General features: G+C 31.2%; 1 protein-coding gene across 3 annotated transcripts in view; it reads left to right on the top strand.

The window, feature by feature from the left end:
• The window catches only part of LOC117177922, a 173,431-nt gene that overhangs the window by 47,603 nt on the left and 98,877 nt on the right, over nt 1–26,951 (top strand). For all 3 annotated transcript variants that reach the window (XM_033369034.1, XM_033369032.1, XM_033369033.1), the window contains 4 exons: nt 19,380–19,587; nt 20,884–20,977; nt 22,389–23,256; nt 26,121–26,584. In XM_033369034.1, coding sequence (XP_033224925.1) covers nt 19,380–19,587; nt 20,884–20,977; nt 22,389–23,256; nt 26,121–26,584 — 1,634 coding nt within the window. The remainder of the gene's footprint in view (nt 1–19,379; nt 19,588–20,883; nt 20,978–22,388; nt 23,257–26,120; nt 26,585–26,951) is intronic.

The following is a 26,951-nucleotide window of genomic DNA, read 5'->3' as shown; positions in this document are numbered from 1 at the left end:
TCTTTCCGGGAAGTCTCACTTTATTATTATGTTATTTTTTCTTATATTTTGTTGACAGTTTCTGCTTATATAAGATTACATAAGAAATTGTTGAGTCGAGGAAATAGATTTCTTCTTCATATGACTTAATTTCGGATGTCATACCATTTCATACGATTGCTGCTTTTTCTTGTAAGCTAATTGTGATTTCAATAGTGATATGGCACTAATTCAATAAACACTCTCTTACTGTCCATTGACTGCTGTCGACTCCCATCTAGACCTGTAGACTCGCACTGACTGCTCGTGACTCCATTTGACTCCATCTGATTTCACGTGGTGTAGACTGTAGTCGACGCTTGGCGGGCCTAGGTGGCGCCAGACCACTTGCTTTTAGCACGAAAATTTTTTCTTGTCATGATTAAAAGGACCCTTTACATATTATTAAGAATTTAATTTTAAAAACGTATAGAACATACTTTATGTCAACAGTACGTTATGAAATAGTATATTTTTACGACGAGTGATGTACGATATTTTATTGCTGTAATTGGCAATTACGTATGACTCGAAATTATAAATGTGGTTCGGTCTGAGCTACGGTGCCATCTGGTGTCATTATTTTTTTTGAACAGTACGGTCAGAGAAAACATTGTGCGCAGGAATGGATAAGTAAAATACCCTAGGTAATTTACGTAGTTTTTTACGGTAAATTACTAGGTATTTTACATGCCTAATTTCTGACACGATGTAAATTACGCGTATATGAGAATTTGCGTTCTGCGATTCCCCTTCCCCTCCACATATACAACCTCTAAAAATTATTTACCATTGCAAAAATTTCTTAAATTAAATTATATGAATTAACAAAATCACATAGTTACATAACTGTATTATAATAAAGTTGGTTTGTCAGTGTATATTTTATTACGTACAGTTTTTTTCCAAAATTAAATATAAAAACATATGATCATCTTTTTAGCTATTAAATATTAAATTAATCATAATTTCATAATAATAATAACAAAAACACAGATATAAATGTGAAAAATATTTACAAATTACGAAGGTTTTTTAGGTTAGAATAATTCACCGGTATTCCTAAAAAATATATTAAAACATATATAAATTACAAATATTTAAATGAACATATGTAACAATATTTCAAAATTATTTACATAACTGTGTCCTAGAAGGCGCTTACAAGCAACATTCTTTAATATTATGCTGCAAAAATAAAACGTTGCGTTCCATTTGGATGATTTTGATTATTTTTATTTACTTGGATACGTTTAAAATAATCTCACCCCATGGAATTTATGAGGTTATATACAATTCTACAGGTCCGCCATCTTGATACGTAATTTACTAGGTATTTTACCTGTTATCAACGTAAAATACTTGACTTCGGTATTTTACGTAAAAAGCCTCCAATTACGCGTAACTGAACATCCCTGAGATTATATTATGATTCGGAATTTCCTGAAGAAAGTGAATCATGTTTGTGGCATTTTTCCGTGTTGCAATTTGATTCTGTTGACCAGATTCATTTTAAATAACGCAGGTAGTCAATGCTTAAGCCACAGAATTAGTTCTCACTAATTTTATTTTTTTATTTTTAAAGGTTATAAATTATATAATGAATAATAAAATATATATTGAAATATTATTAAATAACCTATTACCGCAATTCGTGACTTACTTTCAAAAATGATAAGTTTAATCAAAGTTAATATTGACCTGTTTTTTAACATGTCAGGAAGGCGAATCACCCATCAGGCAGTATGTGTATTAACATTTCCTTAGAATATACCCTGCAGACACTTGCAATCAGTAAACGTTGTTAAAATTTTAGTAGAGGAATAGTAAGCAGTTGAAAATTGCGAAATTAAAAAAAAAAGATTAATTTTTCTCCCTTGATTTGTTTGTAAAGTGTAAGGTTTGATAAATTTAAGGAACACAATTGAGGCGCCAAGAACGAAGGCTAAATAAAGCCCACTGCGGGCGCAAATCGTTTTTTACAGCTAAAAGTACAGTCAAACCTGGATTTAATGCCAATTTTGGGCCTCAGCGTGACATTAAATCCAGAGTCTCAAAATTATTTTGCTACTCTCCTGTTTTTTCTTTTTCTTGTTTCTCTCTCTCTCCGTTTTGTGACGCTTGAAAGAGCAGCGCATATCTTCCCACAACGCCTCTCAACCATCCCGATTGTGCGGCGTCAATTCTCTGAAACATTAAATCCAGAAACACTAAATGCAGGTTTGACTGTTCTTTAGGTTTTGTCCTATCGATAATTTTTATTTGAATTGTTTAACAGTTTACAATGCTCTTGCAAAGTGAAAATTCAAGGAGTTTAATAACTTAAATTCTATAAATTAATAACTTAACTTAGTTTTGGTTAAAACATTAAAAATACAGTATAATCATATAATAGCAATTTGAAACGTTAGAAATCGATAAGCGAAATGTAACCAGAAAAGTTGAAGCTTGGATATGAATTGGAAATTTGATTTGTTGCCACAATTTTAGTGCCCGAGAGTTTATTATTTTCATCTCAAATTTTACACACACACACACACACACACATATATATATATATATATATATATATATATATACGCGCGCGTGGTTACAAACTAGCCGTACTTTGTATAGTTATGAAAAATAAATTAGAATATGCGTAAAATGAATATTTCAAATTATTGTGACTATATCATCAGTCATGAGATTATTATAAATAACATAAGTATTTATCACAAAATATAAATCAATCACAAGATAAATTCACTTTCCACTTATAAACTTTTGAATTGTGATGTTAAACATTAAGAAACCTATCCGTCGAATGTTTGAGCTGAGGGAATAAAATTCGTGAGTTACATCCGAACACGCACCCGAAAAAAGAGAAAGAAAAAAATTGTTTTTAAATCTTTTAATATTTTCTATTCTCTTTTTTATTTTAAAATTAACTAAAATTCATATTCAGTGTAGCGGTTGGAGCGAGAAACCGGGAAACTCCGGAAGTGACCGGGCATTTTTTGAGACCGGAAAAAACCGGGAAATGACAGTGAATTTATTTTTTTACCACAAATTTTAGAAACTTTTAAAAGATAAATCTATCTAAAATATTCAAGTCTAAAACCAATGTAATTGAACAAATTCCAATCAGGAAAAAGAACCATTTTTGAATATATATAGCAATATTTAACTGTTTATATTCGAAACTAAATAACTTGAAACTGAATTTGTTTGAGAGAGCCTTGAATCTTTAAAATTTCAGACAAGTGAATTTAAGCTTTGAACATGATAATTATCATTGTTCTACATTTTTAAGTATTTTAATTTGTAAGGGAAATTGTAGAATTTTAATGTGTAAATAACAATTAGGCATTTATTAATTTTGTAAAAATCGAGTAAATTTAGCAGATATTCAAAGGTTTTGAGATGAGTAAAAAACAATTTAAAACCTGAAAGGATTAAAAAAATGCATATTTTTGAAGACTTTAATCATAAAATTTATATGATTTTTGAGCATTTTAAAAGGCTTCAAAATGATTAAAAAATCGTTAAGATTTTGAAGGAAATTGAAAATGATTTTTTATTCTGAATAATTAATTTCAAGAGGATATTTTTAAACATTTAAAAGTGTAAAAATTACAGAATTAATTTGAAATTTGAACTCATTCCATAAAGGTTTAAGCAAAATATAGTTTTGAAAAATTTTAAGCATTTAAAGGGATTTCAAAGGTTTAAATATAATATAACAATTTTCTTAAGCTACCTGGCAAAATTTAAAATAATTTTTTAATAAAAAATAGTTTTAAAAGAATATTTAAAAAGGTTTAAAAATAAACAAAGGTTTTGATAAATGAAAAACAATTGAACAATGATTAATTTCTTACGACTTAAAATAATAGTACATTACATTGCAAGGAGAGCATCATCTTTTCATGTTTCAACAGTAATTTCTACTATTGGATTCTAATTTTAAAGGTTTTATAATCAATAAAATATTTTTAAGTTTTTAATTTGGTTAGAAAAGTTTTATAAAAAAAAAAAAGAATAGAAGCATGCTAACTATTAATCTTATTTTATAAAAATAAATAAATTATACAAAAATTTTCATGTATAGCCTTAATTGTATTTTATCATTGTTTGTCTTAATGTAATTATATGAATCCTTTCTTTTACACAAGTGTTGTTTGAGAATAAAGAGACAATTTCTGCTCATCCACTCTAGAATGTGGTTGTCCTTGCATTGTTGTGACTCGAGAACAATTAAATTTATACTCCTATGTTAGAGTAGCATCATATTGATGACACCACATACCATTATGTAAGCTTTATCAAAAGGTACTAATCATTTCATTAATTATTTATAATAATTATAGTTCAAAATTCTTATATAATATCCGAGATGTAATCTTAAAAATAGGACTGACTTTTTGGGTGTAATATTATTTATAATTAATAATGTGTATAAATAATAATTTTATATTGAAATAAGATAAATAATATTGATTTTATTTTTAGGATCCAATTTTAAAGCTTTTTTGATTGTCACTTATGTTGTCAAGTAAATGCATTCAAATTGCTCTATCCAGTCAACAAATGACTTCCGTTAAAAAAACCCGGTCTTGTGGAACGAAATGCAGAGTTCGTAAATTAAAAGGGGCAATATCTGTTACAAAATGTGCTCTGATTTGGCATTGAGAAGCGACTACAAAGATTAAATTAGCTAACGTCCGTGGGCACGACTTATTCATCTCGAAGAGAGGTTCTTAATTTGGAGATAGGCCAAGGGCAATGTACTCTATGCTTGAGCTTTTTTCGTGAAGGAGTATGTTGAGTTCAAATTTGATGCAAATTAGTAACAGCAAAGGTCACAGAACAATTTTTAATTTTTAAAAAATCCTTTATTTTATGTTAAAAATGAAAGTATCCGCAGAATTCTTGAAAAGTGCACTAGAAAAAACCACAGCGCATAACTAATTAAAATTTGTAGTCTATAATTTTCATTAGTCATATTCACATACTTTTTGAATATTTACAAACATAGAAAATTCATCCTTTAGGTATTCCTTACCGTCAGCCAAGGGAGAGGAAAACTGCAGAAAACTGTTTCCGAGCGCATTCGGTTATCGACAGTCGAGTTTGAATGCAGGCATTCGATATCTAGAGTGTCCACCATATGATGGATCGAAAAAAAAATTATGAATATCTAAATAGGGACTATGTGGAATAGTAATGTATTAGAGCCCTGAGAAAGTATATAATTAATTTGGTATGAATTGACAAACGCCTTGAAATATGCGTTAGCATAATTTGCTTTAAAAAATTCGGATTTGTATAGTTTTGATCATTTAGTGCATATCAATTTTTGAAATTTTTTTGTATTTTTAAAGATCTCTTTAAATATTTATACATTTTTAATGAAGGTTCTTGGGACTTAATTATTACATGTATCTTTGTTTTAGAAATTCAAAGCTATTCATAGTTAATTTAATAAAAATGTTAATGAATATATATGTTTAATTTTTATACTACATGCAATTATCTCTAAATAACTGAATTTCTGAAATAAGATTCATGCAATAATTAGATCATAAACCCCTGATAGCAGACAACCTATATTATGTGACTAATTAAATTTTATTTGACTTTTTAGAAGTATCATTTCTTGAAATACCATGTTGCAAATATTTATCCTAATTAATTTTTGCTTCTTTTTTCGACTGTAATAGCCACAAAATACTTGTAATAAACGAAAATAAATCAAAGTACCACCCGCCACCATTTTTGTATAAATTTAAATACCCGCATAATATGGTAAACATTATAAATATTTAAAAAATATATTTTTTTATAGCTAATGATTCAAACTGGCCAGCTATTTAACACACAAAAATATTATTTATTGATTAAAAAAAACTTTATTCCGGTATGTTCATTTTCCTCATTGTACTTTTGGGGGTAAAATACATCACCAAAAAATTAGTGTTTCTATTAGTACAAATTTTTTGTTCCTAAGGTGTTGCAATAAAAAGGAACCAAAAACGATGAATTTCGTCCAAAGGAAACTCCAGTTGGACCTCTAAACGAACCCAATTTTAATTTTTCCAAAGTTCCTATTTTACGGTTAGCCCACTTTGAGGTTATGCAAAAACGAATCATATATTTGTCGATTTAAATCAAAAATCTTTAAATGACTCCTCCCGCGATTGATGCTGAAGTACAAGTTGAATCAATTTCTATAGAAATGAAAGCACATATTTTTCACATATATTTATTCACTTCAATTACTTTCCTCATTCAAATTTTTAATATACAGTGAAACTCTTCAATAGCCCTCCCTTTTATAGCCCTGCCGGGAATTGACGCCGCGCAGCATGTAGGTATAACAGGAGCTGCACGGAGTGCGAGAGGTCTTTGGTTTACACTCAGGCCAGGCGAGCACTCAGCCGTAAACAAATAAAAGCGGAGCGGGCTATAATGAGTTAGTTCTCACCCACCTTCAGCAAAAGGATGTCTCAATATAAAAAGAAAAAACTGTTAAATTATTGCATCTTTCGGTTGCAGATCAAATTGATACCTTCAGATTTAGTGTTAATGTATAAATAAATGTCGGTTTTTGCCTCCGAAGCGGTTAGTAACAAATTAACATTTTCCGATAGTTTATGATCCGGCGTTAAATCCGAAAATTACATAATTGATGACCTGTAGTGGGCAGGGAAAAACCTTTACAATTGAAAATGAAAATTTAAGCCCACAAGTTTGTAAGTCTCTTTTTTTATGATTTCCACGTGTATATGTATAATTATTTCTCGACAAGAAGCTGAATTGAATAATAGCATGAGTTTTAGCTTACTGCACATGCAGCATATTTGTTCTCTTCAAATCGTTCTGAATAATTACCAAACATAAATAAAAATATGAATAAATGATAACGTCATACTTCATTTTAAGCCTTTTCAGACCGAAAATATGAATGAAAAGGTTATGCATCTCAGAAGAAGTCCTTTCAACGCAAATGTTATACAATCAATATTATTAATACACATTAGTAAAATAATATATAATTTTATTTTAACACTCTCATCAGATGTGAAGGTATCCGATTTTGTTAAATAATTTTTTATCTCTTAGTTTTTTTATGCTTACTATTTTTTACTCGTCACTTCACGGATGCATATTGTATAATAGAGAAGATGCTTTTTTAGAAGGAGCAAAAAGGTTCAATTTTACTTTGGATAAGAATCAAATGTGGAAATCTTCAAAAAGTCTCATGAGATGTATGATAGATCTGCACGTTCACTTTCAATTTTTCGAGTTTTCCTGAACTTTAATTTCTTCTAAGCATTGCTTCCTGTTTCGAAGATCAAACATCACGAAAATATTTCATTTATTTACGTTTTTCATTAAATTAGAACGTCTTAAAGAGTAAAATTCTATTACATGTTGGTTTAAAAAGGTAATTTCAGTAGTTGTTCAGTTAGTTCACTTTTCTTCATTAAATCGACTTTGTGTTGAGCTAAAATTGGTATTATTTCCTTCAAAAAATCAAATTCAAGAAGACAACATAGGTTCACAACTTCTTTTTGAGATATAATTGTAAAAACACACAATTTACAGAATTGTGGGCTTACATCTTCAACTTCAATTTTAAAGATTTTCCCCGCCAACTACAAGCTTATGTTTCAATATAGAGAAACAAAAAACTGATGCATTGTTGGATCATTCTGCTGCATATTAAATTGATACCTTCGGATTTAGTGTGATTTCCTTTACCTTTTGATGTAACTTCGGAGTACAAACGAAATTGAATTTTAGTTATATGTTCTTCTTAATTGTTAACGCCACTGTCTCGGGATGTGTTATGAGGGCTTCTGGACCTTTCTCGAGTAAAGTCGGCAAGTCGTAAAGTGTCGTTAGGCAAAGGATTAAATATACCAAAATGTTCAAATTTATTAGCCGTTATTATCTTCATCTCTTTGGATTCTATTTCCATTGTAATAAAATGCCCTCTACTATCAAATATCGGCAAAACTTGATTATCTACGTCCCTTCCAATGATGATATTGCCTTTTGCTACTACATTCAATGGAGCTTCGACTGGATATCTGCCACGTCCATGATTTGGAAAGTAAACACCAGGAAGCTCTTCTGGCAAAGCTTGAATTACCCTAAGAGTCTGTCGTCGAGCGGGGTAAACTGAAACATTGAGACAATGGTTTTAATCCATTGAAATAATAATAAATGAATTAACAAATAAAGTTCATCTACAAATTGTTCAAGTTGCTTTTCTGACATTTTCAACACCTCTTCCCTATATATACGTTAACGCCAGATTTGCTCTTCAGGGTCTTTTGTTTTGTAGTCCGAATTTAAAAGTGGGTTGTTCGATATCAAGAAGTATGCAATAGAAAATTAACTTTATTTTCTGAGTAAAATTTCCGATTTTCTAACGTAATATTTCTAAAGTATTGAAAATGAATTTAAATGCACTGTAAAAAGTAGAGATCTCATCCTTATTTATGGTATCATACTTTGTGTGTCCTGTTTTTGAATAGGATAACTACATGCTGTTATTTTTAGTGTATACCTAAAACAAACGACTCTAGCTTCTAACTAGTGGTCTAATTTTAGTTCCACTCGAGACTGTTTATTCTGAGTTTTATTTTAATACCGGAAAATAGCCTTCAAATAATAATATTTGTTTACTGTGTACGATTTTTTGAAACTTACCAATAGAATGAACAATAACCGCTAAAACAAAGACCAGAGTAACGACGACCCTCATTTTCTCTGTATGGATTCAGCTGACTTACGTACAAATTCAGGAGCGTAATTTAAGTTAATTAATGTTCTACTAGATATTTAAATATATCTTATTTCACTTAATAAAATATCACGAATAATAATATAGATTGGAGGGGAGAAGCTTATTTTTCTGAGTGATAATTGGTTTACATTTAAAAGAGTGTTGTGAATATTAGCCCAAGTTAACGTGCAACTATAAATTAATAATTATATTTATGTACAACACATCAGAATTACTGTGAGAACTTTAAGAAACGTCACTAAAGCACTAAGCAAAAACCGTTTCTAAATTTTCCTAAGCAGGAGCAGAAATTTCGGTAGCGGTAACTGCATAAATTAATTGCATGCATAAAGTGTTACAATTTTGGAATCTTCAGTTAATATAACTAAGAATTTCAAGTTTTTAAAAAACTTTTTGGTTACTTAATTTTAATTAATTATTTGTATTGATACGAGAAATGTCAGAGCTGGACATAAAATATCTCAACTACATTGTTGACATACATGTATTTCAGCACCATGTAGTTGAAATACATCACAGGGCAAATATAACTCAGCTGATATAGCTCAAAACAGCTACAAAATAATTTGGGTATTTTGAAATAATATTTGAAATAATCTAAGAATTGTATTTTGTAGTTGAGGTAATTTGTGAATTTCATTGAAAATACTTTGTAATAACAGCGTATAAAAATTCTTAGCGCTGCGCATTATGCATTTATGAGAAGTAGAGCTGCGCAGTAGGTATTTATGGAACTCAAAGCTGCATAGTAGACTTTTATGATAACTTAGACTGCGAAGTAGATATCTAAGATATGTAGCGATGCACTATAGAGATCTACAAAACAAAGAAGTATCGTGCAGTGTTTTTGTACACCATGTTGCGCAGTAGAGACCCGCAATGCTCAGAGCTGCGCAATAGCGTAATAGGATAAGTAACGCTGCGCAGTAGATACATATGACACTTAGCGCTGCGCAGTAGATATATATGATATTCAGGGATGCGCAGTAGATATTTATGATGCACAAAGCTGCGCAGTAGACTTTTGTGATAAATTAGACTACTGCACATGTCTGTATATTGTAAGGCTCTACTGTACATCCCTAAATCGGCTAATTGTATTTTCCCCGTGAGGTATTTCAAATGTATTTTGTCTGAATGTAGTTTGTATTTCAGATACTTTAAATACAATTTTTGTGAAATATTGCCCAACTCAGACAAATATATACTGCAAATTTATATTAAAATTAATAAACCAATGGTACTCACTTGCTTCTAGGGCATCGCTTTTACTTGCGATTTCAACGCCTTTTTCAGTTTCTTCTCCTCGTGTAAATTTTGAATCCTTTTCAGGCTTAAAATTATTCCATATCGATAAAAATTGTTTTACTGTCTCGTTCTAATTCAACACAACCTTTTGCAGTATTTTGTAGCCCGTCACAACAACGCGACTGAAAAGCGAGGAGTGCGCAATTCTTTCGGGCATGATAACTTTATATATCTGTTGCCATTTTGTACTATAAATGTGCCGGGATTTTTCTAAAATTTCTAATAGTCTAGTTAATTGAATAAAAAAATCATCTTTAAAATATCACTTACCATGATTGAAGCTGCATGCTCAGGGCTGCCACACAGTACTTAAGTTACTTTTAGACACTTTTTAGGGTTTTGTAGCCCCGGGAAAACACCCTTATATCTTAGGTCGGGTATCCGCCCATCCGTCGTACTTTTCTTTCAATATGGAAAAGTAGGGAAAGTAAGGGGAAATGATGGATAGAGAACTGAAGAAAAAGGAAGTATAAAATGTCAGGGGAAATTAGGATCGTGAATGTGTGGGAAATAAGGGTGAAGAAGTGAGGGTATTGAGGGAAAATTATTATAAATAACTGTTGTAGGGGTGATGCGGGGGTTAGGGAAACAAAAGAAGAGGGGTGTTAGTTCGGGAAGCGAGGAGAGGGTTGATGAATTATGAAGTAAAGAGGGGGAAGTAGAGGAATTTAGATGGTAGGAGATAAAAATCCTGTGAGGGGGAGGTTTAAATGACTTAAAAAGCTACGAAACCTTTTTTGGAGGTCCGCGGCGCTATCTAGGGTATGATAATGCTATTCAGTATCAGACTTTACTTTCTTTTCCCTATTCCTCTCGTTCTCATTTTTTTTTTTTGGAAATCGCCACCTTTTTAACTTAAGTGCAAACTGAATTAACAGAATACAAATAAAAAAATCTAACAATGTTTGGTTGAAACGTCTACTATAGTACATTTTTGTCCAGAACTCATCTTGTTTGGGCAACCATTTTATTATTTGCTCAAAATTTATTTATTGTATTGAAAAATTAACTATTTTGTCAACAAGTCATAATTTTTGGTCAAAATTTTAACTGTTTTATTTTTAAAAATTTCTCTTTTGCTTAAAAATGAAACTATTTGGTTGAAATCTTTCTTGGCTGAAAATGAAATTCTGAATTGAAAATTGATCTTTTGGGGTTAAAAGTCACATTTTTTTCTAAAATATTCAACTTTGTAGCTTGAAAACTCAACTTTTCGGTTGAACATTGATCTTTTTTGGTAGGAAATTAATAGATATATTTTTTTAATTCAACTCTTTGGTGGAAATTTTAACTGTTCCATTGTTGATTAAAAAATTCTCTTTTTTAGTAGAAACTGGAACTATTCGGTTGAAAATTCATATCCTTTATCGAAAACTCGTTTCTTTGGTAGAAAGTTGATCTTTCTGGTTGAAAATTTATCTATTTCTTTGAAAATTTATCTTTTTGGTTGAAAATTTATATCATCCTTTGAAAATTAATGTTTTTGCTTAAAAATTAATCTATTTGATTGGAAAATTATCCTCTTTAGTTATAATTTCATATTTCTTGTTTAAAAATGCAACTGTTTAGTCAAAAAATAATAATCTGTTATGCGTTAGAATTTAACTATTTTTTTGAATATTTGTTTTTTTTTTTTTGGTTTAAATATTAACTTTGACTATTACAGTTTTCTTGGAGAATTCATATTTTTGGGTTGAAATTGATTATTTATTCAAAACTATAATTTCTTTGGTTGAAAATTCATAATTTTAGTTGAAAATTAAGTACGTTGTTCGAAAATTTCACTATTTCGTTGAAAATTCAATTTTTTTGTTTGAAAAATAATTGTTTTAATTGAAATTTTTAAGAATCCATTTTTGGTTCAAAAAAAATTTTTTTTAGTAAAAAATTCATTCATTTGGCTGAAAATTCATGTATTTTGTCGAGAACTCGTGTTTTTTTAGTAGAAAAATAAGCTTCTTGGTTGAAAATTCATCGTTTTAGTTAAAAATGCGTCTATTTTGTTGAAATTGTAAAATTTTGACTTGAAATGTTTTGAATTTAAAGCGTTTCATATTGAGTTCAGTGTGGCACTTACATTAATTTGATTTCAAAGAATTTATTCCTCTCTTTTCGTGCGGAATCATCCTATTTAACCTGTTTTGAGGGAATTGTATGCTGTGAAGTCTGCAATATTAAAATTAAAATTATTAAAATTTATAATTTTCTGACTTTCCAGTTCTTATTGTAAAACATCAAAATAGAAATACGGTAGTTAAGTGTCTAATGTTTATTTAGCTTGTAATAAAATAAATTATAATTTGTCTGAAAATTTAATCTAGAAAGTGTACTGTTGGTATTGACATTACAGGTCCCTTCTTGTGTGTATAATAGTCACTTTTAGTCAATTTTTAGCTTAAATAAGTCACTTTTCCACTTTTTCCAAGTACATTACGTGGCAGCCCTTACTGGAAAAAATTGTTAGTTGGGCACACTATTTAGTTGTTAAGATATGGCATTGCTATTTTATTAGTTAATACTGCTTTTTTATTTGTTGGCACAATAATTCCATCAGTTACAGTGACTATTTAATTAGTATCATCAACTAATAAAATGGTTGTCCCAACTTATAAAGTAAAAGTACCATATCTTACAAATTAAGTACACTGAAACTTGAAATTAAGAAGTCCGGATTTACAACCTTCTGGGAATTGAAATTGTTTATGCGGCTCTCACTAGGCTGCTTTTACATTTGGATTGTCTGGATTTGTCTATGAGGCCACTGTGAGGCATGCCTCAAAACGGTCATAAATCCAAGTTTCAGTCTAGGTGGCTAACTAGCCATTTTTTTCAATGCTGTGCGCCTAAAAATTCTACATATTTGGATCAATAGGATGACAAATAAAAGCACATGTTCTCCATACATTGGTTTCAATGGTATATTTTCCACATAGTAAAATATAGTTTGTTCATTTAAAACTGGAATTAAATTTTAATAGCAGCTAGTTGATTTTAAGCTATTACTATTGCATTCAAAAAAGATACATAGACAATTACATCAATATTCCTTGTATAACATAGTGTTTTCTGGCAAAGGAGCGTATACACCAAATTGAGCAAATTCTGCCTCCGACAATATACAGATATCTTTGGATACTACTTCTACTTTAACATTATGCAGATCTTCATCATGTATTGGAAGAGTATAATCCATCCTCCCTTCCAATGATGAAATTCCCCATTGCTACTACATTTAAGTCAGTTTCAAGTGGTTTCACTATATATTCACATGAGATGTTCGTCTGATGATGAGGAACGTAAAAATGGGTGCCTGGCAGGTGTGAGTGGATGCGTTCACCTATGGCGACCTGTCAAAGGTGCGAATTTTTGGCAGTTAACTTACGTGACTCGGATAAGTTTGAAAATTGGTGTACATGTAGGGGCCGACATTAGAAATAGCACCTGCGCATTGACAGGCACTTACCTGGATGCAAAAGTGTTGCCAGGTGGCTTCGAAGTCGCCGGACATTCAGATGAAATTTCTTGAAATTGATTTTACAAGAAAAAGTTTGAAACAAAAGTTGGTCCACTCCCAGAGATGCATATTTTCATTGATATATAATTTTTTGATAAAATTGATATATTTGGAGAGAATATCGATTAAAGAAATACCATAACAGTAAAAAGCGTATCACGCTCCCATTTACGTTGTGAGCCCACGGTCTAATACGTTTACCAGTTTCGCACGGGATGTGTATACCAGGAAGCTCATCTGGTGAAGCTTGAAATACTCTGCAAATTTGCGGCATTCGGCCGGGGCTAACTGAAAAATCGGGACAAAGTTTTTATTGGAAATCAATATTGTATTTACTTAAAGGTTGTAGAGGGTTGATACAGGTCAAGGAATTACAGAAAGTCAGCGAAAATCATAAAATTTAAAACTAGCTAGGGAAAGTCAGGGAATGTCGGAATGTCTTAAATTGAAAATTTATATATTACGTGCTTGGTGGAAAATTTATCTTCAGTTGAAAAGTTTAATCTTCTTCATCATTAATTCATCTTTTTGGTTGAATGTTTATTTCTCTTGTTGAAATTTTAACTTTCAGGTTGAGAGTTAATTCATTTTTTTCTTTAAATATTAGTTTCTCTTTATTGCAAATGAATTTTTGAACTACAGATTTAATTATTTTATTTTTTGGCCAAAATTATTTTCTTTGATAGAAATTTAATCTTCTTGGTGAAAAATTCATTTGTTTTTGACTGAAAGTGTAACTATTTCGTCTTTGAGGCTAAGAATTAATTCATTGATTTTTCATCTGAAAATTTAATTTCTATTTTTGGTTGAAAAATGATCTTTTTAAGTTGAAAATTCATTTATTTCGTTCCAATCTCGCATTATTTTGTTTGAACATTTAATTATTTTGGTAGATAATTCATATTTTTGTTGAAAATTCAACTGTTTGGTTAAAAATGAATATTTAGGATTAAAAACTCGACTTTTTTTGCAGGAAATTCGTCCTTTTAACTTAGAAATTCAAAACTTTCGATGACATGTTTTTTATTGCCTAAAAAAAACTTTTGGTTTGAAAATTCGTATTTTTGGTTTAAAATTTAGGCTGCTTTATTGGGAATTTGACTAAATTGTTGAAAATTCGTATCGTTGGGTTTAATTCAACTTTTAAAAATTGAAAATTAAAATATTTTTTTTGGGGGGGGGGGGGATATCGGCTAAGCCACTTTTTGACGAAAAACCATAAAGGACTTAATTTAGCAGTTTCACCAGCGTTTCTTTTATAGAAGAAAAAAAATATAGAAAATCACGCGAGATAAAAGTGTCAGACTCTTCTCTCCAACGCACCAGAAGAAGGTAGACTGTCATCAGATATGCTGTTTACATTATAGGATTATTATTAGAAAATATTAAGACAAAAAAGATTGGGATAGCATTCGGATGGGTGACCATCTACGACGTACGACCAGATTGTGTGTTCGCTACGTTTTAACTAATGTCGTGTGGAAAGTTTGGCGACCAGGATGATTGCCTGCATTCGATGGGTATAACAAGATCGAATGTTAATCGTCAAACTTGACTATCGAAAAACGGACTTGACTCAGGAGGCGGTTTACTGCAGCTTTCCTCTCCCCTGGCCAAACGTCTAGGCAAATGCGACTATTTATAATAAATTTGAATGCAGTCGCGGGTTATCACTGATTGTGATTAAATTCAGACAGTGTTTTAAGCCCACCTTAGTAAAATAAAAATGTTCATAGGTCCATAACCAGTGAAGTGGACACGTCTGAAGGTATATGTACTCATGCTAAAGGACTTTAAACGATAGTTTTGCAGAAAGGGTTGCTCGTGTATAGACCTCTGTATCACTGGTGTTTTAAAATGAAAGTCATTATAGTACAATATGTTTTAAACCGCAAAGCTAGGGAATTGGAATGGATCAGCCTGATAATAATAATTTGCTCAGTTGGTTAGATACGCGGACTTTACCTCAGAGGTCCGGGGTTCGATCCCTGAGCCGGTAGCTCTAGACATTTCTCAATGTACCTTTACCGAGGTTCTGGTGGTTCGAAACCCACCTTAATCTGTAGGTCCTCCCATCGTGTACTTGACTGCAACCCAATCCTTCAATGATGGGTAAAAACCAGGCTTTGTCCAATATGTCTGGGCATACTGCTCTCATCAGATCACTTGATTGCATTATAAAAATGCGTCCGTGACTGATGATATATACCGGGACAGCGCCGTGCAAAATGATCAATTAAAAATCCAACTCTAACCAAAAATGCCTTCGACATGTTGGGCAGTATAAGCCTGTGACAACATTTCAACACAGAAATGTTTTTATAATAATAATAATAATAATAATAATAATAATAATAATGAGCCTAAATGAGCCTCGGTGGCTCAGTTGGTTAGACACTCGGACTTCACCTCAAAGGTCTGGGGTTCGATCCCTGAGCCGTTACCTCTGGAAATTTTTCAATGTACCTTTACGAGGTTCTGGTGGTTCGGAATCCACCTTAAGCTGTAGGTCCCCCCATCGTGTACTTGACTGCAACCCAGTCCGTCAATGATGGGGTCAAACCAGGCTTTGTCCAATATGTCTGGGCAGACTGCTCTCATCAGATCACTTGATTGCATTATAAAAATGCGTCCGTGACTGATGATGTATACCGGGACAGCCCCGTGTTAAATAATCAAAAATAAAATCCAACTCTAACCAAAAGTGCCTTCGACATGTTGGGTAGTAACCATCGTAAGCCTATGACAAAAATTAATGGTTTAAAACAAATAATAGCTATAAGTAGAATCCAGAGGTGACTGTTGTCACCATCAACGCTTGTGGCCTCTCGTAATTGCATACCTATAACATCATCGCAAGAGGTTTCAACCATCGTATTAAATTATTTGAATTAACTTATAACATTCTAATCTCATCAGTCACTTGACTTAGTACGTGGCTATGATGTATAACCGGATTTACCCGAGTAAAAGTTTAATAAAAACACTGGAATAATAATAATAATAAGAAAGCTCTAAGAAAACATCGAGAGGTGACTGTTGTCATCTCCAACGCTCGCGGCCGCTCGTAATTGTATACCTTGTAGGTATACAATAGTTTCAAGCATCGTATTAAATTAACTTATAAACATTCTAATATCATAAGTCACTTGACTTAGTCCGTGGCTATAATGTATAACCGGGTTCACCCGAGTAAAAGTTTAATAAAATAATAACTTTGTAACCAAGCTACAATGAAGCAAGTACTCAAATTATATTATATATTTACCAATAGAATTCATAAGAATGGCTAAAGCAAAGATGAGAGTACCAAGGACTCTCATTTCTTCCAAGCTGTAGATCAAATTGATTAACTAAACTGAAAAAGCTATCTCATGTAACCTTATAAATTATTTGTAGACTGAAAAAGCTATCTCATTTAACCTTTTCAATTATTTGGAAGATCGAATCTTAATGAAAAGTCATTAATGATCCTATTTGCACTGTATTAGTTTTTATGATATCGTGATCAGAAATTGCTATATGGTTACCTCGTATAAGTCTGCTTACCGGTCCTACAGTCAGGTAATAAATTTGTAAAATTAAAAAAAAATGTAAATACCCAGTTAGCTTCTGGATTTATGGGCAGCATGCACAGAAAAAACAAAGAGTACTTTATTCAGAGTAATATTTTACCCAGCACTATATTGGGTATGCGAACCATGTGAAATTTATTGTACCTATCTTCTTTTGTTTTGACATGAAAAAAATCGTCATGACCCACTTGAAAATTTCAGATAATTTTTTTTCAATTCTGGAAAAATATTTTAAAATTGCTCTCCAAAAAATATTCTTTATCATATTTATTTTGAAATTTGGATCAATTAAACTAAATACTTTCCAGTTTTTAAAAATGTTTGAGAAAATTCGAATTATTATCTTCGATTAAATTCATAATTTTGAATTTTAAAATGCATTGAAATTTGGAAAAATCCAGGAAACTAAAGTTCGAAACGATTTCTTATTTAAAAACATTATTATAAACCTTTTTTACAGATATGGGTCTTAATCTTCACTGCTAATCCTGTTTATAATGTGCTTTGAGACTTTTTATTATATTCTTTGAATATTGATTTATTAATTTATTACTTAATTTATTTAGTATCGGTTCTTCTCTTTCTATCTATTATGCAACCTATTTTGTATATCTTTGCATAAGAATATTTATAATTTAACTGCATGATTAATTAATTTTAGCTTTTCATATGATAATCGGGTTCTGGGAAATGATGCATTAGCACATATGAAAGAAGGTCTTTTCATAAAATAGTGCACACATCTGCTGCATTCACGATTCATCATGAAATTACGCTTTAGATTAGATTATACTTTTAGAAATATTTACTTACCGTACTTTTCTAAATTTTTTATATTTTTTACGTTGATAGATATATGGAAGGATATTAATACTTTAGTATTTTAATAGAGCATCATTCAAATTTGGAAACCCAAAATTAACCAATGAAATCTGAAAGGATTAAGTTCATATTATTACATTTATCAAATCAGGGTTTCCACAGGTTAGAAAATTCTGGAAAGTCAGAGAATGTCAGGGAAAGCTGAAAGAGTCGGGGAATTTGTGATAAACTGAAGTTGCAGTTAATTTGATTATTTTGTTGGAAAATCAACTTTTTTTGAAAATTGGTCTTTTTAGGTTGAAAGTTCAACTATTTGGTTGAACTTTAACATTTATGTTGAAAATCCATATTTTCGGTTTCAAATTTCAAAATTTTTGTAGAAAATTTGTCCATTTTGGATGCAAATTCAATATGTTTTTTGCTTGAAATATCAACTATTACATTCATTGTTGAGAATTCATTTTTTAATTTTTTTTTTTAAATTCCACTACTTCTTTGTACTTATACTTTGTATAAAATTCATATTTTTGGTTAATGATTTATCATTTTCGTTGAAACCCTTTTTTTTAAATTGTTTTTTTTTTAAGTTGAAAATTAATTTTTTCACTGAAGATTCAACTATTTACTTTTTTTTTGTTTAAAATAAATTTCTGTTTTTAAAAATTCAACTTTTTGGGAGAAAATTTATGCATTTGGTTGAAAATTCGTCTTTTTGGTAGACAAATAATCTCGCTAGTTGAAACTTCAACTTTTTGGTTGACGATTCATTTCTTCTGTGGAAAATTTAACTATTTGGTCGAAAATTCGCGTCTTTTTATTAAAATTATTATTTTTTTTACTGAATTGACGTATTTTTATCAAAATTCATATTTTTGTAGAAATGTAATCTCATTAGTTAAAACTTCATCTCTTAGGGTTACAAGTTCATCTTAATTTGTTGATAATTAATTTCTTTTGTTGAAAATGTAGCTATTTTATTCAAAATTAATTCCCTTTGATTGAAAATTATTTTTTTAACTGAAAATTGAACTATTACATTTTGTGTTGAAAATGTATCTTTTTTAAATAGAAGAATATTTAGTTGAAATTGGTATTTTTTGGTAAACCTTTTTGTTTTCATTACCATTATTTATCTCCTATGTGTATGATTTTCTTTATACGTGAGAGAAACATGATAGTGGCCAGGGAAAATGAAAAATTGGTTAGGAAAAGTCAGGAAAAGTTAGGTAATTTTGAAATTAGGATTTCGTAACAGACCTCCTGATACATTTCACTTTTGTTATTATTATTACTGTATTTTATAGAATTTATAGTATGTGATTTGATTTTGTGGTTACAGAACGCAGGAGAAAGCAGGATCCCGATTCCTCGGGCAGTTCGACCATCTTTTCTGCCAAAGGTGAGGACGAGCAAACTATCTTCAGGGCACAGACGATCTACAGTTATTTCGGGATACCCAGCACAATTTCCGGATTACGAAGAAGAAGGATTGACACCAAAGTTAAAAACTATCAAACGAGCCGCTTGCTCCACACCTTCACGAGAAGGTAAATATTTTCTTGTACTTTATCAATTATTTTTATTTTATCCGTTTAAAGACTTCCATATTCTTTTCAAATTGAATTGATATCGATTTTTTTCAAAAATTATCAACTTGTGTGAACCAAATTAGTAAACACTAGTGAGCCTGCAATAGGGTGTCCCTTATTTGTCGAAATCAGATTTTTTTACTTCTCCTCCCATCCTTTCCCTCCCCTGACATCACGTTTTGCTCTGCCCCTTCCCCTACTTCTTCCTCCTCTACTTCCTCCTCTTCTCGTTTTCTTAGCGAAACCTACCCCTTGCTTACTTCCTTTCATCAGCCCTTACTTCCCCTACTCCCCTCATTTATAATAATTTGTCTTACTTCCTCTCGCTTACACATACTTCGTCTTTATAATTTTCCCTCACTTACCCACCCCTTACCCTTCCAACCTCTCATTTTCTCTTACTCCCTTTCTCATTCCCTCTACTTCTCCTACCCTAACTTCCCGAAATTGCTCCCCTCATTTCCCCTCAATTCTTCTAGTTCCCCCGCATTTGCTTACTCATCCCTAACTTTCCCTGCTTCCATACTCATTTTTCCTCCCCTAATTTGCATTAATTCTCGTACCTTAATTTTCGTTCACTTCCCACTACTTTCCCTACCCCCGCTTACCCTCACTTTCCTACTTCTGTTCCCTAATTTCTCCCACCCTTATTTCCCACATCACTTTTCCTCACTTTCCTTATTTCCTCTCCTTTTTCATACATTCTTATTTCTTCGAGAGGCTAAGAAACCCTAATTATGTCCAAATTTGAAACCCTTGACCCAAATATCATGAAGTGGCCCATTGATTTACCGTGGGAAGAAGAGACCCCATAAGGCATTTTGTGGGACTACGTGAGAGGTTTTTAAAAATTTGACAATATTAAAAAATGATAGGGGATTCTTATTCCCTAAAGTATTTTGAACAGGAAAATGTTTAATCAGTTTTTTAGGACCACCTTTCACGTTTAAATCACACATTAAGAAGAACTTGCCTTCTTTCCATGTTAAATCAATTTGTTAGGTATTAAAACAAAACTAGGGAGTGAGAGTAAAAAAGTATTTGATTTGTTTTTAAATAAAAGCCATCCTAAGCTACATTTGTTATGAAGTAAGTTCCCTTTTCAAGAAAGAGTTACAAAAAAATTGATTTTAGATTTTACATTACATTCAAATATATTTAAAGGAATAGTCTAAGCAGAGTATTTTCAAAGAAGAAAATTACTATTTGTTTTAATAAATTATTTAATTAATTGTGACAAAATGTTATTTACAGGAAGTTTAGATGCATCGTATAAGATTCCCTGTGCCTGGGGTGCAGAAAATAATGATGACGTCCGTCTCAGTAATGAAAAGCTGGATTTTCATAGGTAAGAATCTTAAGAAAATTATCATTTTTAAGATTTCGTAGCCACTGACAGAAACCCTTATAGTTTCGGTGGAGTGTCCGGCCGTCTGTCGTACCTTTTTCCAATGAGGGGAAGTCAGGGAAAATTATGGGTGGAGAAACAGAGGAAGCGAGTGTAGGGGAAACAAGAGGAGGGGATGTGAGGCATATGATGGGGGGGGGGGGTAGCGGCATTGAGGGGAGGGACATTAGAGGATGTGAGAGGAAAAGTGGAAGTGAGGGAAAATGAGGGAAAGGAAAATAGAGAAGTGGAAATTGATCATAATTAAGGGAAGTGAAAGTAGGGGAAAGGATTAGAAATTAGATTGATTAGGGGTGAGGAAGTGAGTGCTGAGTTTGAAGGATTTATTTTGTAGATGCACGGTGCTGACTTTGACTAATTGTTATTATTTTAAATGTAAATAATAATTAGAAATATGAATTTTGATTTGTTGAAATAACACAGGACCACAAAATGGTTTTGGGTGTCTACTGACATTCTAACAGGTATAATTTATGTTTTTGGGGTCGCTGAACACGAATCCATTCGCAGAATTGAGCCAGCACGTCAGGATTTGCAGTAAAATTCCAAAAATGGTTAAAAAACTTAAATTTCTGCATAAATTTCGTCCCTAAACCTACAAACCCCAAATTCGACTCAATTCAATAGATTTTTTTATATTTTGTATAATTCATGGCTTTTAAAAGATTTTTAAATTCCTTTTATAATTCATGTCTTTCAAAGTAACCTTCAATTCTTAGATGTTTATTAAATTCTCTTAAATTGTTCTTAACTCATTTAAAACTCACGGAAATCAGTGAAATATTTCAGATTGTTTTTCAAGTAGCTTGAATCATTTTCAATTCACCTGCATTTTTTGGAAAAATTGAATTTTTATTAATTTTATCTAATTCTTCTCATTGCCTCTAAATTGAATTTAATTCAACTGAAATCAATGAAATTAAAAAAAATCCACTTCATTTGAATTTGTTTCCATTGAAATTTAATTGTTTTTAAATATTGTGCATTTATTTTTAATTCCTTAAAATTAACTTGGAATCATTCAATCTCATTGAATTTATTAAATTCAAAGGAACATTAGTCGCATCATAAGTGCACATTAGCCACTTTTAGTTACATTTCAGGTTAGATATGAGTCACTTTTATTCACTTTTGTCCACTAAATTAGGCGTTGGTAGCCTTGATTATAATAAATAAAACTTTTAGAAATTTAAATTAAAAATTGTTTTTTTCCATTTTAAAATATTCTATATACAAAAAATGTTAAAAGATTAGAATTGTGGTTTTTAAGTATTAATGGCCAGAGAAAATAAAAAATAAATTTTGCGTGAACCCTAACAAAGTAAAAAAATTAATTAAGTATTTTTTCCAGCTTGGTTGAGGATCCGCAGTTGAGCAGACTTGATGACGGCGACGAGAACCTCGGAGCTTTTGGCGATGCCACGGCGGCGACAGTTCCTCACTATTTGATGCTCCACAAGCAAAACTCATTCGAGCACGACGAGAGCCTAGGAATTTTAACGCCGGATCAAATGCCCGACTTCACAGTAGCACTGGGATCTTCGAGAACGCCATCCTGTGAGAACCTCACAGGATCTGGAGGACCTGGAAAGCTGATGCGACTCTCCATCTCGAGACCTTCCGAGGTGCCCATTTCTTCAGTTGCTGCTGAGCTGACTGCCGGATCAGCAGAAAGAAGTCCCTCGCCAGAAGAACTTCCTCTAGATCCCAAACCTGCGGAACCAGCAAGGTCGGTGCTTCCAGTCAGCTTCGTGACTTCCGTAACCAGTATCACGAGCCTCGAGGCAGGTTACCAGGGTGATGGGGAAAATTCGAGACCAGCTAGTCGAGGACCAGAACCTCCGTTGGTCGTAGCACCTTCAAATCTTATTGCCGGACCTTGTAGGCAAGATCCAATGACTGATTCGGATTTCTTCACTGAAAGTGACGCTGATGCTCACGAGGAAATCATCAGAGGAGACAGAAAAGCACAAGTGATCGATGGAACCTTGTTTTGCGCACCTGGGGGAAGGAGATGTCCTAGCTTCATGGGAGAAGAAATGGACTCGAGTGGTATTTACTCTGATCTTGATAAGAGACAAGACGATCACCCTAATCGCGAGGAAGCCTTTAGTGATGATCGAACTCCTGATACTGCGGATACCGAGATCTCGCAGAAAAGTCAGCTTTCCCCTAATCTGAAGCCTGAACCTGCTCAGATGATAATGAATTACATGCAGGTAAAGGACTAAGAGAACATCGACAAATTACGTAAGACGATTTAAGGGAGGGTGGGCTTGGTAAAATGTTGCTACTTCTTATAAAGGAAAGAAAGGGGAATTGGATTTTATTGAAAATAATTATAAATAATAAATCCCAAGATAGTAAACCTTAGAGGAAATTCGATGTTTTCAAGTAAAATTATTACATTTCTAACAACATTGATGAATTTTTAACCAAATGAAGCGTTCTCAACAACATTGCATTATACATCAATTGTCATAAAGTTCACCTAGTATATGAATATAAAGGTAAAAAAGGATCCTTATGCCAAGTGACGTATAATGTACTGTTGTAATGCACGCTTTAAAAATTTACATTTTCAACCGAGAAGAATAATTTTCTAACAAAACAAAAAAAAAATAACGAATTTTCAACTAAACACATCAATTTTCAACCAAATAGTCGAATTTTCAACTAAAATGATAAATTTTTAATCAAATGTGAAATAGTTACATTTTCATTTGAAATAAGTCATTTTCCTTCAAAGAACAAGGAATTTTCAACAAAATAGTTTATTTCTGTACAGCAAAGGTCAATTTTCAAGCAGAAAAATCAATTTTCTACAAAGAAAGTCGAATTGTCAACCAAACATGGAATAGTTAAATTTTTAGTTACAAAGTTAATTAAAAAAAATTAATTAATTAATTTGTAACCATAGAAATAAGTTTTTAATGAAAATGATGAATCTTCAATAACAAGAAAATTAATGTTTAGCCAAATAGTGGACTTTTCAAACAAAGAGATGAATTTTTACCAAAAATGGAATAGTTCAATTTGAAACGAAAGAAGTGAATTTGCAACCAAAAAGATTTTCAACCGTATGTGGTATAAGTCAATTGTTAGTTAAAATAATTAATTTTCGACTCAAGAATAACGAGTTTTCGACCACATATTTAAATTTTATACTATAAGCATGAATTTTCTATCGAGAAGATTAAATTTCTATTGAAAAAATACGAATTTTCAACTAAAAATGGAATAGTTGAATTGGAAACCAAGAAGATTAATTTTAAAGAAAATGTGAAATAAATCAATTTTCAGTTAAAATAATTAATGTTCAACCTAAGAATAACGAGTTTTCAACCAAAAATAAAAATTGTATACTATAAATATAAATTTTGAAAAGAGAAGATTGATTTTCCATCAAAAAAGATAAATTTTCAGTTAAAAAAACTAAAATGAACAATCTTTAACCATAAATAATGACTTTTCAACAAAATATTTTATTTTTTATCTAAAAAGTTGAACTTTCAACCTAAAAAAGTAATTATTTTATACCATGAAAGTAGAACCAACAAATGAAATTGTTACATTTGCAGTTTAAAAAACGAATAGATTTTTCCTAATTGATGTTGTGATTGGCTTCAGGATTCAGAAATATGAAAATGCTGGTTTTTTTACAAGTCAAAGAGACGTTTTGACGCAGATGGGGACCAATATAACCCGTCGCATTAATAAAAAAAATGTTTACCCTAAAAAAAAGAAATGAAAAATATAGTTAAATTTATGATCACAGAAACGAATTTTCAACTAAAAATGGAATAGTCAAATTTTCAGTAAAAAAATTAATGAAAAAAAAAAGAATTGCCTCCAAAATAGTTAAATTTTCAACCAAATGGAGGAATTTTCAAGCAAACAGATGAATTTTTAACAAAATACGTGAATTTCAAATCTGTTAGTTAAATTTTTAATTAAATAAATAAATTTTTATATGAAATGATGACCCTTCAACAAAAAACTGGATTTTTCATTAAAAAAGTCCAATTATCAACAAAGAAACTGAATTCTCTACCAAAGCAGATTTATTTTCATCCAACATGTTGCATTTTCAAGACAAAAAGAAAAATTGTCTTCAAAACAGTAGAATTTTTAACCCGAAAATACGAATTTCTAACAAAAAAGTTCATTTGCAATTAAATAGTTAAATTTTGTGCAAAATAAATGAATTTTCAACGAAAAACACTAATTTTTAACCCATAAAATTGAATTTCTACAAAAAAAATAACTTTTTAACATAATTGTTGAATTGTCAACAAGATAATTAAATTTCGAACCAAATAATAAAAATTTCAATTACTAAAGATGAATTGTCAAAAAAATACAATAGTCGATTTTGTAGCAAAATAAAACCGAAAAAAACTTTGGATAAAAAATAGTTAGGTTTTTTTATTGGGTCCTATTAATTAAATTTTTATTAAAAAAGAAAACGTAAAAAATTGTTAAAGTGGAAAGAAATTTTTGTATTTACAATTTTGTTTTCATGATTGGAAGAGGAACTTTTTTGGTTTTACATTTTTATTGAGTTGAAGGGGAAAAAATATTGTGTGTTTTTTTTTTTAGTATTTCGATTGAGTTTAAAACGAGGAAATATCATTTTTAAATGTTTAATGAATTGGCAGAGGAACATATAATAGTTTGAAGATTTTTATCAATTTAAAAAGAACGAAATTTTCGTTTTCAATACTTTATGAATTAGGAGAAGGATAATTAACAAAAATTATTGAATTGCAAGGGACGTAATTTTGGTTTTTAATTTTTGCTCGAATTAAAGGGAAATTTGGTTCATTTATTTTTAATTTTTATAAAGTTGAAGAGAGGAACTTTTTATTTTAAGTTTTATTCTGAATTAGTATAAGGACATTTTTTAATGAAAATTTTGTTTTCAATGTACGTTGAAAGGGATGATTAAATTAAATTTAAAGCATTGCAAATTTTGTAACCAGAAATCTTTGAGCTTGCAATTTATATAAGTTAACGGCCACACCTTATCTTCTATTTATTTCACCTGAACAATGTTCACATCCTAAATTTCTAATTGCAGGAATCGCCAAAGAACGGATTGGAACTGAGCAACGAATCCAACGAATCAGGAACACCGATGGAAGTGACGGCCATCGAAGTTGAAAGATCTAGAAACCGTCAGGCTGAAAGTGAGGATAATCAGCAATCGAAAACAAATAAAAAACCCGATTCTTCAGCGCACATTAAGAAGTACAAGATGCCTAAACGAAACGTTATCTCCAAAATTAAAGCGATGATCGAATCCGGTCAAAAAGAAGAGGGTGACAAAGAAAGTAGAAGACCTCAAAGAGCCCCGAGGAAAACTGGCAAGTGGGATGCTGTGATGAATAAAATTGAAGCTGGGAAAAATGATCCAAGGTCGAGAGTTCTTCGAAAGGAAGTCAAGTCCAGGGTCTTCCAAAGTATTCCCAACGCTTCTACTTCTTCCGGGCGAAGAACTTGTGGAGATGCGAATAATAACGCTAGTTCCAACAAGGATAAACGGTATGGAAATGTCTTATTTAGTTCTTATGATCGAATCCATGTCAAATTAGGCAGGTTCTGCACTTCCATTCGTAAAATCTCTTAGTAACGAAATATATTGTTTTTATGAGAAATTAGACGACACGTATTTTACCGAATAGAGAAAAACACGTAAGCCGTCGTGGGATGCCTGGCAAAAGTGATCATTTCATATTATGTAAATTGAAGTAGCTTTTCTTTGAACTCTTTCAACATAAAAAATAGTCTAAAGAAATATGATGTTTTTAGGAAATAAAAATTCTCTCTGGCAGAAAAAGGGTTTAAAAGAAAATGATAACAAAACTATTAACCAAATACACAAAACTCTCGCTTCCAGTCACCCCGTTCT

This window comes from Belonocnema kinseyi, chromosome 8 (genome assembly GCF_010883055.1).
Source record: "Belonocnema kinseyi isolate 2016_QV_RU_SX_M_011 chromosome 8, B_treatae_v1, whole genome shotgun sequence".
Lineage (NCBI taxonomy): Eukaryota > Metazoa > Arthropoda > Insecta > Hymenoptera > Cynipidae > Belonocnema > Belonocnema kinseyi.
Note: the sequence above shows the minus strand (reverse complement) of the source record. Positions and strands in the feature narration are given on the sequence as shown.